The sequence below is a fragment of the Calliopsis andreniformis genome, chromosome 10 (genome assembly GCF_051401765.1).
Source record: "Calliopsis andreniformis isolate RMS-2024a chromosome 10, iyCalAndr_principal, whole genome shotgun sequence".
Classification (NCBI taxonomy): Eukaryota; Metazoa; Arthropoda; class Insecta; order Hymenoptera; family Andrenidae; genus Calliopsis; species Calliopsis andreniformis.
The window spans coordinates 14,216,122-14,234,472 of NC_135071.1; the positions used below are offsets into that span (position 1 = coordinate 14,216,122).

Sequence of the window (18,351 nt, forward strand, 5' to 3'; positions counted from 1 at the left end):
CGTAATTTATAGTTGGACTGCGGATATCTGTGCAAATTCATATTTCTCTGAAGGCAACTACAGAAATTCCCATAAATTCATAAACATCTGCAGTCCACTAATCATTTTCTCCACTAGTATAAACAGCGCGCGCGCACATGTTCTAAATACATTTATATGTGAGGGGCGGTGTCGTAGCTAGCAAATCAGTCATCAGTGTTTTCCTTATTGGCTGAGGTGATCAAATGTTATGCCTACTCTCTGCGCTGCCTAGGATCTACGATGACACAGAAACTGCTTGAGAATTTAATACATCTGGCTTCGAGTTCCATAGGGAAGATATTTTCCGACTCGCTCTAATAATTTTCGAGCTTATCTCTGGTGAAAGAAACCGTCTTAGCGACCCTCTGGTTATCCCTTTAGTAATAGGAGGAATTTTACCCCAAGCAGAGAAACTAATTATCACGTGTAATTTTCTCACTGCATGGAATTTTCCTCTGTGAAACCTTTGTCAAATTCCCACTCGTTTTCTGAAGCAGACACCTGTCACCTTCAATCTTATTCGAATCAGCACTATATATACCTGTTTTTGTATGTAGCATCACCTTCGTTAAGAGTTCTTTTTATTCAGTGAGATCAGATTAAGATCTCCTTTCAAATTATTACTTAATCTTACAGGATTCGAGTTTCGTTAGAAATTCTATTTGACATTTTTAAAATTACTGTCAGTTCCTCTACCGCCAGTGCGTCAACACTGAGCACCCTCCTAGCACTTCCCCAATTTCACAGTGAATTTGGCTGCCAATCTCATCCAAGTGACTCTCCAATTTGGCATCGAGTTCCTTTACCTGTGACGCTCTGCTGTGCCATACTGATCTGAAAATTAAATTCTTTCACGCTTGTTTCTATTCTAACTATATTATCTATCCATGTATCAGAATCGTTTATGAATGGTATTCACAGATCGACAATCATATTCCTATTAAAATATCAGTACTCGTCAGACTCTCGCGTTATTCGTTTCCAGAATCGTAACACTCAAAAGGTGGAGGGTTGATTCTGCTTGTATATTAATTCATTATTAATGTAATATAAATCTAGCTTCATTATAAAATTAACAATCTAGCTTCATTATAAAATTAACAGTTCATTATAAAATTAAGCAGTCATACGTTTTCAGTGTTGATCTCTAAATACACTACCATCCATAAGTGTCTGAAGATTTAGGGGATCCTGATTAAAGTACTCATAATTTTTGCTTCACTGGTTGCTAAAGAGTTAAGATAACTCATATGAGACACAGAAGACATAGAAGATACATGACTCACATGAGGCTAATGAACCTATTCATGGACTTGGAGCTCAAAATATTAAATTGAAGTGTGAACAGTAGCAATCGAATTTCTGTTTCGTTTTGTGTTACAGACAGACTACCATCGCAATTTTGAAGAGCTGCTGGAGCGGACAGAAGCCTGTCTGTTTGAGATTCTTAGGAATAGATTAACTAAACAGAATTTAGACCAAGTAACGTATTATCATGGTCTTCTGGAAAATGTCCGACGCTTGTCAGAAGGTATGCTAATTAGTCCAGTGAATCTTCGAAACTGAATCTTATTCTTGTATTTAGCAACGTTACACGTAATATTATATCGTGTGTCTGGCTAAGGGACTTACTCTATTGCCAGCATGCACTGGCTAGGTCAGACGCAGCGAAATCAGTAGAATAAGTCAATAGAATAAGACAAGTCAGACATACTTTACGCGCATTTTCGGCGCTTTTTCAATAATTAATAACTTAAAAACGAAGCCTCAAACGTAATTTCGTTACTCCTCATTTTTGTTTTATTTTGGCATGTAGAATCACCCCAATTTTTTACACTTGTTGTTGAACATTTTGTACGTATATAATCTTACATTTTTTTAAATCTGTGGTTCATCATCTTTTTAGAAGCAGACGATAACGATGCGACGAAGACAACAACATCAACAGAAACAAAATTGTTTCTACGTAAAACTAAGACTTTGTCGGAACTAGTATCATCCATAAGGATATTAGAGACCTCCCAGGAGCCAGAATTGAAAGATATCGAGAGGAAACTTAGCGATTTGTTGATCGCTGTCGAGAAAGACAAATGTTTGAACGCTGGTGGAAAGTTCGAGTGGGTGGACAGTGTTCTTGTAAAGGTAATGTGTTTCCTCTTTCTTTCGATGACATTACAATAGTTTCTGCAATTATTTCAAGCTTTAATACATTTCTTAACAAAGTCATGGACCTTTGAAGTTGAACAATTTTGTCATTCACTAAAATAGTGTTTTGCTATTTATAAAAAGAATGACAGAATTACATTTTTCTTTACAGTGTTTGCAAAATGGCACCTGGTTACTACTGGACCAAGTCAATCTCTGCAGTCCAGCGATACTGGATCGATTGAATGAACTCTTGGAACCGGGTGGAGTTTTAACAATTGGCGAAAAAGGTGTCAACGCAGAAGGAAACGTATTCAGTGTGAAGGCGCACAAGAATTTCCGATTATTTCTTACCATGGACCCTCGTTATGGAGAAATTTCCAGGTAGCACACAAAAATACAAAGTCAGCCTTGAAATTCTCAGAAACAGATTCATCTCAAATGATGGAAACTAGTAATTGAAAATAAGGAGTGAAATAGTGTATAATGTTACATCAAATGAACGTTAATGCAATTCAGTATTATTAGTACTAATTACATTTTTGCTTTAATCTCTTTTCATTGTTGCAGAGCTATGCGAAATAGAGGCGTAGAAATCAGCATCATCATGCCCCAAGAAATCAGTGAATACAATAAATTGGACATTAGATCTTTGTTGAACAATTGTGGTATAAGAAAAGTAAGTCAGCAGGACTTGTTGCTGAGAATTTACGAGAGTGTGTACAATAATCAAATGAAGCTAAACGAATTGCAACAAGTTGCATCGTTTACTAGTCAACAAATAGCTAGAGGATTCACTTTGGAAGAATCCTTGAAAAATGCATACCGCGAGATTTGTGGGATGTTTGATTCAAGATCGAGGAAAGAGGCTTTGAGGAGAATTGATGAGATTCTCGCCGAGAGGGACACTGAGGAATTGGTTTGCTATGATTTGAATTCGATTAGCTTGAGAATTTGTGATCTTAGAATAAACTCTAGACTGACCATGGTGAAACAGCAGGGCTTTCTTCTGAGATCGACTGTGGAAATGCTGAGGTGAATAATAATCAGAAATTTGTTGTATTTATTTTCTTTAGAATACGTTCATGGCTATAAAGAAATTAAAAGAAATTTTTCTCTGAAAACAACAAAGATTAATTTTAATTATCATTTCTAGGGAAAATTACAAGGAGATTGATTTCCAAGATATCTTCCAGGAATCTCCAGTAACAGATACAGAAAAATTCATGAAGCTTATTCTTCTTGATTTCTATGAAAGATCCTCGATGAATGATTTACAAATTCGCCACGCTTGGAGTTCGAATATTTTGATGGAAAATAGACAGCAGTATTTTGAGAAACTGAATAAATCTTTGTATAAAGAAGTGGCACATCTGGAATTTTTATACAAGAAAAACTCTGCCTTCGAGATTCCTTTGAGTTTAATTAAATCCGTCACTGTGTACAATAATTTAGCCATTGCCTTATACTTCAAATTACTAATTGTGGAGTACCAGTCGCAGAAAATTATTAAAAGGAAGAAAGATGTAATTGATGTGAAAGAGTATTCTGCTGCTGTTTGCTCTGGTAAAGATTCAATCATATTACGTTTAATAGCTAAACTAATATTTAAGAGTAGACTGCAAATCTTTATGCAAAGTATAATTTATAATATTTGAAGGATGAAACAAATTTTTATTTAAATTTTCTTGTTTTCAGGAAGACTCTCCACTAACTTAAAAAATGAGCCCTTAATAGTCAGATTTGTCGAACTTATAGAACAAGTTGCCAAGATAATCGACATAATACTTCACAGCGAAAGTTTAACAATAAATGAAAACCAGTATATTGAACTACGAGATAGTCTGAAGTTTTTTAGAAGATTCTATGAATTAGGTTCGATTGAATTAATAGATAAGTCAAAAGGCACATTCTTCGACCTTCGAGATATTTCTTCTTCCCTCAAGGTCCACTACAAATGGCTGACAAAATTGCTGAAGGAACTATTTTCACTTCTGGACCAAAGTTTCAATAACTCTATAGTGCAGCAAGAATTAACACGTTTCTTAAATGAATCTTTAAGCGTGTTCAGTGACATAGATAAGTTCAGAAAAATTAGGAAGAAGATTAAAAAGTGCTTATCGATTCCGTTGCCTCACTCTTCTGAGCAATCAATGAGTTTTTGCGAGAAACTACGACTGATCTTGAAGAAATACGAAGTTACTGATGAAGACTTGATCGATTCCTCAAAAGTGCGATCTAAAGTCTCTTATATAATAGAAAACTTCGGGACGAGAGGAAAATTAATTGATATGTGTGTTCAGAATTACCAGAGTGTAAGGAATGACTTCATGGAACTGGAGGAATTTACTAGGGAGATCACAGTAGTTACAGAAATTCTCGATAACAGTAGTAAGAATAAGGAAACTGTAATCGAAGTTGAAATGTGGCCAATTTATGAATTCTTCTTTTTCCTCTTCACTGCTCGTTTCCAAAGAAAATTCTGCGAGAAACTTTTCCCTGACTCTTCTTTAGCGATCCAGAATAGATTAAAGGAGGACATCCCACATGAAAATTTGTTCAAGAAATTTGAGGACGTACCAACTGTACCAGTACATCTGTTGGGTTTACTGAAAGCTTTGAATGCTGATGAAACTTCGCTTGAGAAGAAGATTTCTTTATTCCCTGAGCTACTATTCTTGACTGAAGAATTCTCTGAGAGATCTTTTGCTGTGAAGAATATAGACACACTCCTAAATTGGTGTAAAGAAGAAGCTTCTGAAAGAGAAGACAATTCAAGTAATTATGAGGTATGTTTAGTGCATTAGTCCAAATAATAATTTAAATCCAAGAAATATATCTATTTTTCTAAATTTGTTCTCTCTTTATTTTTAGGCAAGTTCCATGAACAAATCAACTCTGTACAAGTTAATATTCGAACTTTACCTAACAGAATCTAAAACCAGAACACAAACGATCACTTTTGGGAACCACAGGAAACAGAAGAAACTTTTAAAAACTATCCAAGCATTACTCTGGAGGAATTCCTTGGTTCTCAATTCACCTAAATTCAATATTTCCACAAATGACTCTCATCTCCTACAGTCTTACATAAACTATTACATCTCTGTTATTCAAGAAGCGATAAGTACAGTCACTCTAAAGTTAACTGAAGAAGAAGAAAATGATCTGACAAAACGTTTCTTGGGCCCCCTAAAATTGCTTCAGGAAATTAAAGAAAAATTGAAAGACGAAGACGACGTCATAGCGAGAGGAAAGGGCTGGCTGATTCTTGGCTATCTTCAGATCTTCGTCTTCCACGATCTGGGTCCCATAGATCCTGTTCAGAAGATGGCTCTGAAATCTAAGTATCTACGTGAAAATATCTCAGAACTGGAGCTCTTAATGCGAGTTGAACACCTACAATCAAATGTTCTTGGATTTTCGTTGCCTCATGACAGACAAAAATCAAGAATCAATCGTTTAGAGAAATTATCAGCAGAAGTGAAGGATTTCGAGTGTTTCCAGGCAGTTAGACCTCCATCCAGTTTCCAAAATCTTAGAGAAGATATTGAAAGCTTCTGGAAGAATATAGGCTCGCACGAAACAGTCTTCAGACAAATGAATCAGATGAATTATCTAGCTGAGAGTATTCAGAGAAAAGAATCGCTCTCTATTGAGTCCAGTAAACTACAGGAGGCGGTGATTTGGAAGAAGTCGCTCCAAAGGTTCTCTAAAAAGCTGGAAAAGAACTTAGTAGGCTTCCCTGATCTGGTTTCTCCACTACTTTTCGCAGTTTCCAATATGAGTCACGGAATATCGATACTAATTCAGGAAGTATCGAATTTGGAATCCAAAAATTGGAACACAGAGATTTCTTATCATTTGTTGCGATTTCCTCTGATTGGTCCTTGTCAAAAGGATCACTTGAAGCTAGTCAAACTGTGTTCTTCAAGGAAGACAGCTCAAATCCTCACCAAATATTCGCCATCAAAGACAATCGAAAGAAATACGTTCCAAATGGCTAAAATCGTGCTTCAGGAACTGGAGAACTTATCTTTCTTTGCTGGAACTCGTTCAGAGTCACTCTGGGAGGAACTAAATAACACTTTCTTTAAAATTCGGATTCTCTGGAAGGAGCAGGAGAAGCGAAAGGAAGAGGAAATTCGGGAAAAATCGAGTATCTTCAAAACTAAATCTGAAGCAGAAACTGAGGAAGTAGATTTCAGAATGATGTTCCCAGGTGTCTATCAAGATTTCTCAGAGCTTGTCGAAGATTTTCCAGGTTTGCAAGGGTTTTCTGAGCTTCAGGGAATCCCAGAGCAATCAGAGAAGGAATCTTTTCTAGAATTGATATCCTTGAACGACGTGAAGAAAGTCCAAGAAGTCCATTGGACTGTCTTAGAGAATTTCAAACGAGGTCAACGAAACATGAAAAATTTTAACGCTTCTAAAGGTCTGAGTAGAACTGGAGAAGTCAATTTTATAGAACCTCTGGCCCGAAGATTCGAGATGCTTGGGTCTTCTATAGAAACTTGGCCAGAGAAGCTGTCTTCAAAATTAACTTGCACTTTAAATGTCCTAGTTTCGCAGAAATCTGATTTTGGACCTCCTAAAATCCATGAGATTAGTTATGATTTCTATAGGGATCCAAATATCCCAGAGGTTGAAGATGCTCTGCCTCTCATTGAGAGACTCTCTGAAAAGATTGAAGGTTTCTTGGAAGAGTGGTCAGAGAATCCACTTTTAAATTCAATTAAATTAATAATAGAGAGGATCCTTAGCTTCTCTATCGATTCTTCATTGTCCAGATTTCTGGTGGGAGTTGAATTACTATTAACTAAAATTCAACAGTGGGAAGAGAATGCTCGTTTTGATGTTAGTCTTGCAGAGTTTATTGAATCTTTTGGAGAGAAGATTCTTCGCTGGAGGAAACTAGAGATTTCTAGATGGAAGGATTCTTTGGAAGTCCTTGAAGAGAATCTGAGAACCCAGGCTTCGAAATGGTGGTTTTTCTTATTTGATTTAACAGACGAGTACCTGTCAACTGAGCCTGAAGAAGAAAAAGAAAAAGAAGAAGAAGAAAAGAGACAAAAGGAAGCAATTATTTCAAAGGAGAAAATTATTCAAAACTTAGAAAGATTTTTAACAGAGTCACCTTTAGTTGAATATGAAGTGAGACTCCAATTACTCTATTTATTTTATCAACATACTGTCTATCATTTTGCGGAAAGTAAAAGACAAAAAGAATTGTCGGCGATTCTCTGGAATATCTACAACTATTATTCACGGTTTCTAAAAGACGTTGAAAATAGATTAAAATCACTGAAAGACCCTATTGCAAGAAAATTGAAAGATTCTATTAAAATTACAAGGTGGAATGATATAAGCTATTGGTCAGTGAAAAACACTGCGGAGAAAACTCGAAGAACTTTGCATAAGTTTGTTAAAGAATATCAAAAAGGTTTGCAAGAAACTGTTGCTGCTTATCTGGTCTTAAAAACAGAAAATCTTACGACTGAAAAAGGCTTGAAAAAAGATCTTGATCCCTCGAATTTCTTAATTAATATTGACTCTAAAAAATTGAAGAAAATGGAAAAAGTGACACATAAGGCTCGACAGTTTTGTCAAGAAATAATTCACAAGAGCAATTATTCCCAAATAAGAGAGGACATAGAAATTTTCGTAGAAGAAACCCTAGAAGAAAGTAGAAGACTGAGAAACTTAGATGTAGACAAAACTCTGCCCAAGAATAAGCAGCAAGCGCAACTGAAGAATATTCTCCAGCAGAAGAAAATGGCTTTAGCAAATTATTTCAAAACACTAACCCAGTTTGGAATTTCTTATAGAATAGGAATCTTGACTTGGAAGAATAGGAAAAACGAAATAATTAACTTTGCTTCCACGCCCTTAGATTTGCTGGAAATGCAAAAATTTAATCAGAAGAATTTAAATGAGAATATTGAAAAGAGATTAATTGAACAGTGGTCTGACAGTAATAAATATTACTATGAATCGCTAATTAAGTTAAGTTTCCTTGATGGTATCTTAAAATCTGGGAGAAGTGATCTTGGAATGCAGAATTCTGAACGTTGTTTAGGATTTTCAGTTCATTTTACTTTGCTTGTTCACAGTCAGAAAGAAATGATTGCTAAGTTCTTTAAATATTTTATTCCTATTAGAATGCAGGTATTGAATTGTATGCAAATGATGGAGTCCACTAAAACCTCATTAAAAGACAATGGTATAGAAACAAGGGATAATACAAAGATTCTAAAATCCTTAGAAAATAGTAATATACAAGATACTTCAACTCTGATCGTACACAAATCAGAAGAAATAGTTTCTAAAACTCATCAAGAACAGGATATTCCCAAACAGAGAAACTTACAATCAGCAGTAACAAGCTTCCAAGAGTTGTTAGAAGTATTACAAGTGTCCCTGAAACAAATTATGATCTTCTTGGAAACATCTCCAGCAGAATCTGAAGAAGAAAATCTCCTAGATTTGAATGAGACTGAAGTACCCATTCTGAAACAAAATAATATTGCACTAAATGCAGTTAGCTCAATAAAGGAGTCTCTAAATTTGTTACAAAGTATAGCCAATGAAATAAACTCATGGACAGCTATATCAAAAAGAATAGAAAAATCAGGTCAAATATTTTTCTTCCACAGAAGACACATCAACTTTCTCCAAACAAGTTACCAAGAAATCCAGAAAGTGTTAAAAATACTCGTTGACCTTAGTTTGGATTTCGGAAATAGTCATCCCATCACCGAAAATTTAGAGTTTTTGGTCCAGAAAATCACGGAGAGTACTAAGAGTTTCGAATTAATATTGAAAAGTTCAGTTGAGGAACCAGAGGAGTATGAACGTATAGAAGAATATAGAAAAACTTTGGATAAACTGATTACTCAAATTCTTCTTGTTATACAAAAGAAGTATCAAGATAATGAAAAGTTGAAACAAGAAGAAATTGATATTGAGAGAGATTCTGTTGATGAAGATATGGAAAAGAATTTGATGACAGAGAAATTGGTAGAATCTTTGAAGAAGAATGTTCGTGATCTGAAGGTGGAGAGGATATCGCAATTATTAGGACATCTGCTAGGAATTATTTATGAGCTTAATGGCAAATCTGCAAATCACTGCCTCAGGTAAATTTCAATATTATATTCACTTTAATCTTGCAAACTTGATGACTTAAATAATTATAATACTCTAATTATATCTAATTTTTCTAGCTTACTTATGCAAAATATGCATCTCCTTCACCAGTACACTCTTCTGCTTCATTATTACTTGCATGAGCAAGTGGCTTGCTTCCGATTGACTTGCAAGTTCCTTTATCTCCAATTAAACGTTTTCCTCGATTTAGCCACAAATGGCTTTTGCCAGCCTCAAGATAAGGATTCTTCTGAAGATAATCAAGGAGGTGGTACAGCCGAAGGAGGAATGGGATTAGCTGATGGTGAGGGTCAGAAGGACGTTTCAGATAGAATAGAATCTGAGGATCAGTTGGAGGACACTAAACATCCTAACCAAGAGAAAAAAGATGAAGAAGATAAGGACACAAAAGAAGAAAGCAAGGGTATAGAGATGTCAGAGAATTTCGACAGTCATTTGCAAGACCTAGAGGGAGATGAAGATGAGGATAAGGACAAGGATAAGGATGAAGAAGAAGATCTTGATAAAGAAATGGGGGAAACCAATAAGGATGCAGAGAAGCTTGATGAAGAAATTTGGAAAGATGAGGAAGACGATGAAGAAGAAGATAACGGTGATGAGAATAAAGAAAAGCAAAAGGAAGAGAAGGGACACGGGGAAGAAACTGGGGAAGAGAAACTCGGTGCAAATACTAACGATGAAAGGGACAATGAGGAAGAAAACGAAGAAGGAGGGCGAAGGAAAGAAGAAGAAAAGAAGGAAATTAATGAACTAGATGATCCTGAAGTAAATGATGATCAAATAGATCCCTATCATGGAAAAGATCAACCAGAAGTGGAGCCAGAAGCCTTCGATCTTCCAGAAGACATTAATTTGGATGACGATATGAATGAAGATAATCAAGAAGAAGAGACAAATCCCATCGATATCGATGAAATGAAGAAGTCCTTACCTAAAGAAGACGAAATAGAAGAGTTTAAAGAAGAAGAAGAAGATTCAAAGGAAGACGAGAAAGGACACTCGAGTAGTGATGAAGATTCTGAAGCAGAAGAAAACACAGATATGGATTCAGACAAGAAGAAGACTGAACCAAGCAAAAATATTGAAGAAGACAAGAAGAGTGACTCAGAAGAGGAGAAAATGGAAGAAGAAGCAGGAGGTGAAGAAGAAAAAGCATTGCCTAGTTTTGACACCAGTAGTAAAGAGATGGATGCTTCTGAGGAAGTTCAGTCCAGAAAAGATGGTTCTAAAGACGCTGTACAGACTCAATCAAGTGAAGAAAATTTGGAAGCTAGTCCTACAGAGATTAATATAGAAGATACGAAAGATAAAGGTAATTCAATGTTATGTATAAGTCTATAATGTGTACAAATATATCTAATAGAAGTTTTGGGTAATTTGGTATGATAGTGCAATTAGTAGCGCCAACATTTTTATTCTTCTTTTAACGTTACTTGTATAATCACCTACCTTAACATTGATATAATATTTACAGGAGTCGGCCAATCCCAAACCCAAGAAAGCAAAGGACACTCAGGCGCCAACCAAGAGCAAAATATTCCCACTGCTGGTGAAGAAAAATCATCAAAACCTATAGAGAAGCGAAGAAAACCAGGCCAAAGTGACGAAAATCGCAGCCTACTCGATGCTGACAGTCAGCCCAATCCGAAAAAATTGAAGACAGCTTTAATGCAAGATGAATTAAAAGACAATGAAGAAGAAGAAGAAAATCCTCCTGAAAATGGGGGCGCAAGTGAAGTCTATGAACATATTAAGAATGCAGAGAAATTTGATAACTTTACTTTTGATGCAGCCACTGAAGAACAGATTAAACAGCAAGCATCAAATTTCGAAGAAGGTAAACTTAAACATTGTAAAATTGTGTAATAATTGATTTTTTATATAAGTTTCTATTATATTATATTACTAATTTCGATACACTGATGTAGTCAGTGTTCAGTTTACTTATTTATTTTTGTCCATTTAGATGAAGAAAACAAAATGGACGATAAAGAAGAAACTGAAGACATCGAAATGCACGAAGAGGAACCCTTAAATGAAGACAATGATGTAAAGAAAGAGCAACCCTCCAAACTCTCAGAAACTAAAAAGGAAAAATCATCAAGGACCAAGAATGATGGAACAGAGGACATTCAAAATACAGAGACCACAGCAGAAGTGGAGGGTGAAACTGTGGACACGGCACGAGTTTCAAGAGGAGACGAGTCCACTTTCCACACGAAATTGGACATAGATCTAGATAACACTCCAATAGATAACATAACACAAAAGAGGTCAGAGATTGAGAACTTGCTGAGTCAATGTTCTCAGATACCTTCTTCTCTCGAAGCAGCAAATGCTTGGAGTTCTATAAGTGCTTTAACAGAATCATCTGCTAGAGAGTTGTCCGAGAAACTGCGACTGGTCTTAGAACCAACAATGACCTCTCGCTTGAAAGGCGACTACAGAACTGGGAAACGAATAAACATGAGGAAAGTGATCCCTTATATCGCCAGCGAGTTCAGAAAAGACAAGATTTGGCTGAGGCGTACCAAGCCATCTAAGAGGAACTATCAGATCGTTTTAGCGATCGATGACTCTAGCAGCATGGCTGATAATCACTCCAAGGAATTAGCTTTTGAATCCCTATCGTTAATTGGCAAGGCTATGACTTATCTAGAGGTGGGCCAGCTTGCTGTTATCAGTTTTGGGGAGAGAATGAATATTCTTCATCCTTTTGGAGAGAATTTTAGTGACGAAAGTGGTGCAAGGTGAGATTATTAAAAAATGTTTGCTGAAAAATTCTATTTTAGGGAACAAATTTACTAAAATAAGTTATAAGTTTCTTCATTTGCAATTAACTCAAAAAACTTTTGCAGACTGATTCAAGAAATGAAATTTGAACAGAAGAAGACAATGGTAGCTCAACTACTTGATTTCGTAGTAGAAGTGTTCTCAGCCCAAGTCAGCAGTACTGATAATGCCAAATTAGTAACAATTTTATCAGACGGTAGAGGAATATTCTCGGAAGGAATAGAGAAAGTCAACGCAGCAGTAAGAAGAGCGAAATTGTTGAACATTTTCCTCGTTTTCATAATTGTTGATAATCCTATGAATAAGGTGAGATAAATTTATACAACTATACACAGAACTATTAATCTTAAAAATAGTTAATTTTGTTTCTCCTCTTTTTATCTATAATATATTTATGTTTTAGGATTCGATATTAGATATAAGGATGCCAGTTTTCGAAAATGGGAAATTATTGAATATTCGTTCCTACATGGACAACTTCCCCTTTCCTTTTTATATTATTTTAAGGGACCTAAGTACTTTGCCTGCCATCTTGAGCGATGCTTTGAGACAATGGTTTGAAATTGTAGGCAGAATAGATGTATAAATGCAGTTTTCAGTATGTACATTCTTTAGTTCTTTCTTTTTGTACGTATTCTTCTTACACAATTACTCTAAGAGTACAAAAAATACTTAGATCGATATTTATTTTGTTATATGTAATCTTTTATATACAGACCAATAAGAATTATCACCTTGAGTATCTTTGAAATTATTACAAGAAACAAATTTCTGAATTAAAACTTGTTTAGTACAAGGGAGATACAGTCACGAAAACTTTTTTAGTTGGAGTTAATTAGAAAGTATGAAGATATTTAAGAGGAAAAGAAGTGGAGATATCCAAAGTGGTAATTCTAATTAAATCACTTTGTATAATATTTAGACTGCAAATATTTATGAAAGTTCAAATTTTCATGAACAGTACTACAATGATAAAAGTAAGTAAAAGTTTGACTTAACTTCCAAATATTGTAATGTGTATTTTAATTTTAATAGACTGTAAATTTTTTACAAAGATAATATTATTGTACATTACATTGGAATCTCTTTTCCGCGATATGCACCTCCTCTCTACGTCCATCTTTTCCATGCATCAATAACCTTCATTTCGTGGGTATTTCGTAACTTAATTATAATTACTGTTAGCAGACATGAATCATAATTAATGTGCACCTTCTCATATTTTTATAAAAACTTATATAATTATGATTAACTAAGGTTCTTGTTACAAAAATTCAAATAACAGCAGTTAATTCCAACCTAATGCGCATGCGTTTACCGCACCGAAATTATAGATGTAGAAGGAAATCTATGTACGCAGCCTCTAAGGCAGATCGTGTTCAAACCAGTTCAAACGTGTTCGGACGTCAAGCAAGAATGTTGAGACAGGTGAAAGAACCGTTTTGTTTTGAACGAAGTGATAATAATTAGATGCCCTAGAAGATAAAAAGCTGATTGATGCTACTTTAGAGATCGATGGTGAGGACATTCAAAATTTTACTTGAAGCAAAGTAGATAAAATTTTGACGGTAGCAACTATAGAATTCTCATAAGCAATAGAACTTGTTTCAAAAAAACCTTTCATGTAACTAAGAATCATATTATTTTGTAAAAACTGTAGGGTCGTTTCCTTAAGTAATGAGCTAATAACCTATAGAAATTATTTTTCATGAGAAAGAATAGGTTCTTTTGCTTCCTCTATGTTTGCAAATGATAGTTTAATTATATGGTATATATTGTATGTCCTATATGAGTTTCATAAAAAGTTCCTGAACTTTGCTGAACAATGCTGAAAAGCATTGCCCATATGTAGAGTAAAAGTGCCAATTACATACTGTGTGAAGCTTAATTACTATGCCCTCCCTTTTATTTTTACAGGTAATAAAATGTAGCTCTGTTACACTGCAAATATTTATATATTTTTTCGTTATTTAAGTTATATATTCAAATTATTAATGTAACATATTTTTACTTCTAAAATACTGAAAATACAATATATTATTTTACATTTACATTTACAATACAATAAATGGCAGACTGTAATTCGTACTATCAACTTTTACAGCAGACAGTAATTAATTCGCGAACTTTCTTTTATATTTTAATCGATATGTAGAGTTTTTCTAATATTTTAATTACTAAAATATTCCCGTTAATAGAAAAAATATTGACATACAATTCAAATTGAGAAAGTTAATCTTAATGGGCGCAGTAATTGGTATATTTGTATGTATCTCAATCATTTAGATTTTTCTTAATATTGTCATGAAAAATATGAATATTTCAATTTTTTATATTGAAATGTTTACGGTAACATCTAATGTTCATTCCTATCACTTGTAGCGCTGTAATCTGATTTTAATCCGAATCGATAATGTCGGGCATGATAGGAAAATGGTAAAAGAGCTCGCAATACTCGCAAAAAAGTGTCACGTTTCCCGAACTTCATATTTAAATTTTGAAATTTCAGAGATCTCGATTCTATACACTCAGCTAAAGTCACTAGCTAAATTTAAATTTGAAATATTTGAAGTAATATCTAATTTTAATTCCTACCACTCGTAGCGCTGTAATCTAATCTTGAACTGAATCGATAACGTTGAATGTGACTGGAACTTGATAAGGAAGTTTGCTAGCTCTTCCACATATGTGGAAAAAAAATACATTGAATGATAAATCTATTCTATGCTTCATTAATTATGGTAGTATATTTGGGTTTACTTGGGTCCCAATTCGGTAAGGGTTAATAATGATAAAAGTATCACATAATCGTCGCTAGATGGCACAGGAAGTTGGGTACGAAGATAGGGGCAGTTTCCCTTTGTCTCTCTTTGTTGGACTGGAAGACACTGACTGTGAGCTGATCGTAAGGTACCCAGAAACGCTTCATTTAAATTTAAATACAAATTTAAATTCAAATTCAAATTCAAATTCGAACTCAACTTTAAATTCACATTTACAGACACCTTCACTTTTCAAAATTTCGAACGATAGAGTGTCATAGAAAACTACAAACCTTCGACAGCAAGCACTTTTGAGAGTTTTAAGTTTCAAGTACGTAATTGAGATAACAAGATATTTCATTAACACGATCGGAAACGAGATAGAGATTATATAACACACATGATGATTTTAGGTACAGAGTGTTTGGAAATTATGTGTGAATATAGTCACAGCAGGCTTCTAGTTCTTTGCAACGGTAGACATTTGTAAAAAAGGTAAGTGCAAAATTTTCTTAGATCTAGAAACTTAAAATTGAATTTTTATATTATATATCGATATATGTGAAATTGACCATGAACGATCATTCTCTTGGAAACTGTTAACTTTCTATAACCTGAATTTTTTGTAACGAGTAAATTTTAATTTTTTATGTGGAATGAGCAAATATTGTCTTCCAGATATGATTTAACAATCAATTTGTAAATTTCAAACTTTTTGTTATTAACAAAAAAGGTGTGTAATTTTGAATCTATAATGGTGTAGAACAGTGTTTCTCAACCTATGAGTTGCGTTATATTATTAGTAATTCGCAAAATGATAGCTGCTAGTTTGCGCCAAAGCAAAGTAGCAGTGAAATAATTTTAAGCGTATTTGAGAATGATTTCGTTATAAATTTTATCGATGTTGCCATCGATGATGTCGATATTATTTTTATGTCGATATTATTTCTTTTACATTTAGTGTTATTTTTTGCAAATTCTGTAATGGAGGCGATAGATTATTTCATAGGAGTTACGCCTTTGCAAGAAAATTATTTTAGTTTCGAGATTTTAATTTTAAAATTCTGAAAATCTTAACAGATCTTTATTCAGAACCGTGTTATGCGAGACTTAAAATACGAGTCTAATAATTGTGTTTCGTGTCATTTAATACTCAAGATCCATACATAAAAGGATATTTGAATTTAAATGTTTCTTTTAAAAGAAAAATATGTATTTTAAAAACAATTTTAGCCGTATTATATGAATCTTCGTGTAACTTAAGTACCGTGTTACTCGAGAGTTGTCTGCATGTGTAAAGTATTAGACTCTGCACCTCTTCGAATTTTCTTTATATATTTAAATAATAGTACGCAACAAGCTAACACTGCGCTTTACTTTATTATAATGTTATTGTGCGTTGCATAATAATTATACAAAATACAGGTCCAAGAAATCCAAATTATATGAGCTTCCGAATATCAATTGGCGCGTTAAAAGCAAAATACATATTTTCGTTAATACATCATCATTATTAAAGTAAATGATATTTTTTACAGTTGTCCACAAATTTGATATACTTCGATTAACGAAACAAGATCTTGTTTTATTAAACAAGTCTCCTATAAACAGTAAGAAATATTAAACCATGTTTTTCTTCTTTGAAAAGTAAAATGATACTCTGTAAGTATAGTGTCAGACTGAAGAAACTTTAATAAGAAAATCGAATAAGTACTACCATTTTACAAAAAAAATTATGAAATATCGATTACGTGAGAACTCAGAAGATATCTTAGAATAAATAATTCTCATACGGAGTAAAATATCCACTTTATAAATTAGAAGATACAAATACTCGTGTATACAGGGTGCTTCATTCAACGCGGCACGCAATTTTTTAGCAGTTTTCGGACATCTGAAAAGTGTTTGGAATTCTATTTTGTATTACATCATACCTATAACTATATTCTCTATTCTCTAGTTTCTATACTTTCTATTCCATTCGCCACAGTTGTCTACAGTAGTATACAGTATTGTTAGATAACGAACATTTTGTTAGGAAATGTAAGTTTTATCCGATAAGCTTTGTTTACTCGATTCAACTTATTCACCACTGTTTTCGATATAAATCATTCGATAAGTCTTCGTAAAGTCCAAATTCTGGAAAAGTTTTTTTGGTCACTCTGTAGCTAAAGCTTAAAGTCTTTATCCCTCATCAAAACTATTAGGATATACAGGGTGATTTATTAAGATCTGCCACCCAAATTACTTAAAAACTGTTATGTGGAAAAATGTTTGAAACAAAAATTTCAAGATACGAAGGAGGGTTAGTTTTTTTACTATTTTGCTTTTTTATGAAGGCATGAAGGTTACCTTGAGTTTTTCAATTGTAATTTCTATCGTGGTCACCAATAATACTCGAGTATATGAAAAATCGTATCATATCGATAAAAAAGCAAAATATCAAAAAACTAATTATAAAAGAGTGTGCCTCCCTTCATACCCTGCAACTTTTGTTTGAAACATTTTCCCATGTAACAAAGAATTTTCAAATTATTTGGCTGCCAGGTCTTAGTGAATCACCCTGTATAGGACTCCTGAAAATTGCACGCGATAGATCTTGAGTAGACTTGATATGCTGTATTTGAATCAGGTTGTAGTAAACTCTCACTTGATTAGTCCATGTGTACTAACAAGGAACATCAATTTAGTGTCATCTTCCGACTTTGATGAAGCTTGGTATACGAGATCGAAAAATATTAGATGTATACTTTTTTTAGCTGCTAATATTCATGTTTAGGGGATGAATACCACCTCTAAAGTTAGAATAGAGAATTAATTTTCATAAATATCTCGAGAACTAATATAGGTAAAAAAAATAGCAAATGTACAAAATACGTGGATTTTTTAATTCAATAAGATATCGTAAACGAAATTCGAGATATTTACCAAAATGTATTTTCTATCTTAACTTTGGGGGTGGTTTTCACCTCCCAAACGTAAATATCAGCAATATTTTCGATGCACTACTGGTCCACCAAGTTTCATAAAAATCGAAAGATGACACCAAAGTTACGTTCCTTGTAAGTTACATTCGCTCAAGTAAATAGTATCGTTAAATATAAAATTGATGTTTGTTTCTCACCCAGACTCCAACAGTATATCTGTTCCAGCCTAGGCTAGCCTATCGTTGTCCAATAGTAGAACAAAGAGGGACTCTTATGATCAGCTTCCACGAGGTATTCCAAAGGCATTCGATCGTTAGTTAAAGGGCAATCCGTTAAAGGTGTAGAGAGGCAGGGAGTTCTCGCAGTGCACAATGGTACCTCTAACAGAGCGAGCGAACCTCCGGAGGGTCCCGTGCCGGCAGATGAATCCTAAGCAATTTCTCGCTGGTCGGGCCTCTTTGATGCTTTGAACTCTCACCGCGCTAACCGATCCTCCTGGTAATCATGCGGCCCTCGCCACGCCCCGAAAAACA

At 34.3% G+C, this 18,351-nt stretch overlaps 1 protein-coding gene and 1 long non-coding RNA gene across 5 annotated transcripts in view; both read left to right on the forward strand.

Annotated features, from left to right (window-relative positions):
* The window catches only part of LOC143184419 (midasin), a 45,667-nt gene extending 32,441 nt beyond the window's left edge, over positions 1 to 13,226 (forward strand). Inside the window, exons 10-23 of the mRNA XM_076386629.1 lie at positions 1,405 to 1,552; positions 1,928 to 2,163; positions 2,339 to 2,550; positions 2,737 to 3,201; positions 3,323 to 3,732; positions 3,865 to 4,955; positions 5,041 to 7,875; positions 7,906 to 8,344; positions 8,450 to 9,305; positions 9,393 to 10,648; positions 10,811 to 11,173; positions 11,303 to 12,086; positions 12,195 to 12,435; positions 12,533 to 13,226. Coding sequence (XP_076242744.1) covers positions 1,405 to 1,552; positions 1,928 to 2,163; positions 2,339 to 2,550; positions 2,737 to 3,201; positions 3,323 to 3,732; positions 3,865 to 4,955; positions 5,041 to 7,875; positions 7,906 to 8,344; positions 8,450 to 9,305; positions 9,393 to 10,648; positions 10,811 to 11,173; positions 11,303 to 12,086; positions 12,195 to 12,435; positions 12,533 to 12,715 — 9,519 coding nt within the window. The 3' untranslated portion in view covers positions 12,716 to 13,226. The remainder of the gene's footprint in view (positions 1 to 1,404; positions 1,553 to 1,927; positions 2,164 to 2,338; positions 2,551 to 2,736; positions 3,202 to 3,322; positions 3,733 to 3,864; positions 4,956 to 5,040; positions 7,876 to 7,905; positions 8,345 to 8,449; positions 9,306 to 9,392; positions 10,649 to 10,810; positions 11,174 to 11,302; positions 12,087 to 12,194; positions 12,436 to 12,532) is intronic.
* Positions 13,227 to 13,427: 201 nt separating this feature from the next.
* Positions 13,428 to 18,351, forward strand: part of LOC143184718 (uncharacterized) — a 53,013-nt gene continuing 48,089 nt past the window's right edge. For 3 of the 4 annotated variants that reach the window (XR_013002807.1, XR_013002808.1, XR_013002809.1), the window contains exons 1-4: positions 13,428 to 13,647; positions 14,948 to 15,039; positions 15,131 to 15,222; positions 15,305 to 15,386. This is a non-coding gene — a long non-coding RNA (uncharacterized LOC143184718). Of the gene's footprint in view, positions 13,648 to 14,874; positions 15,040 to 15,130; positions 15,223 to 15,304; positions 15,387 to 18,351 lie in introns of all 4 variants that reach the window. The other variant, XR_013002810.1, reaches the window with a different exon arrangement.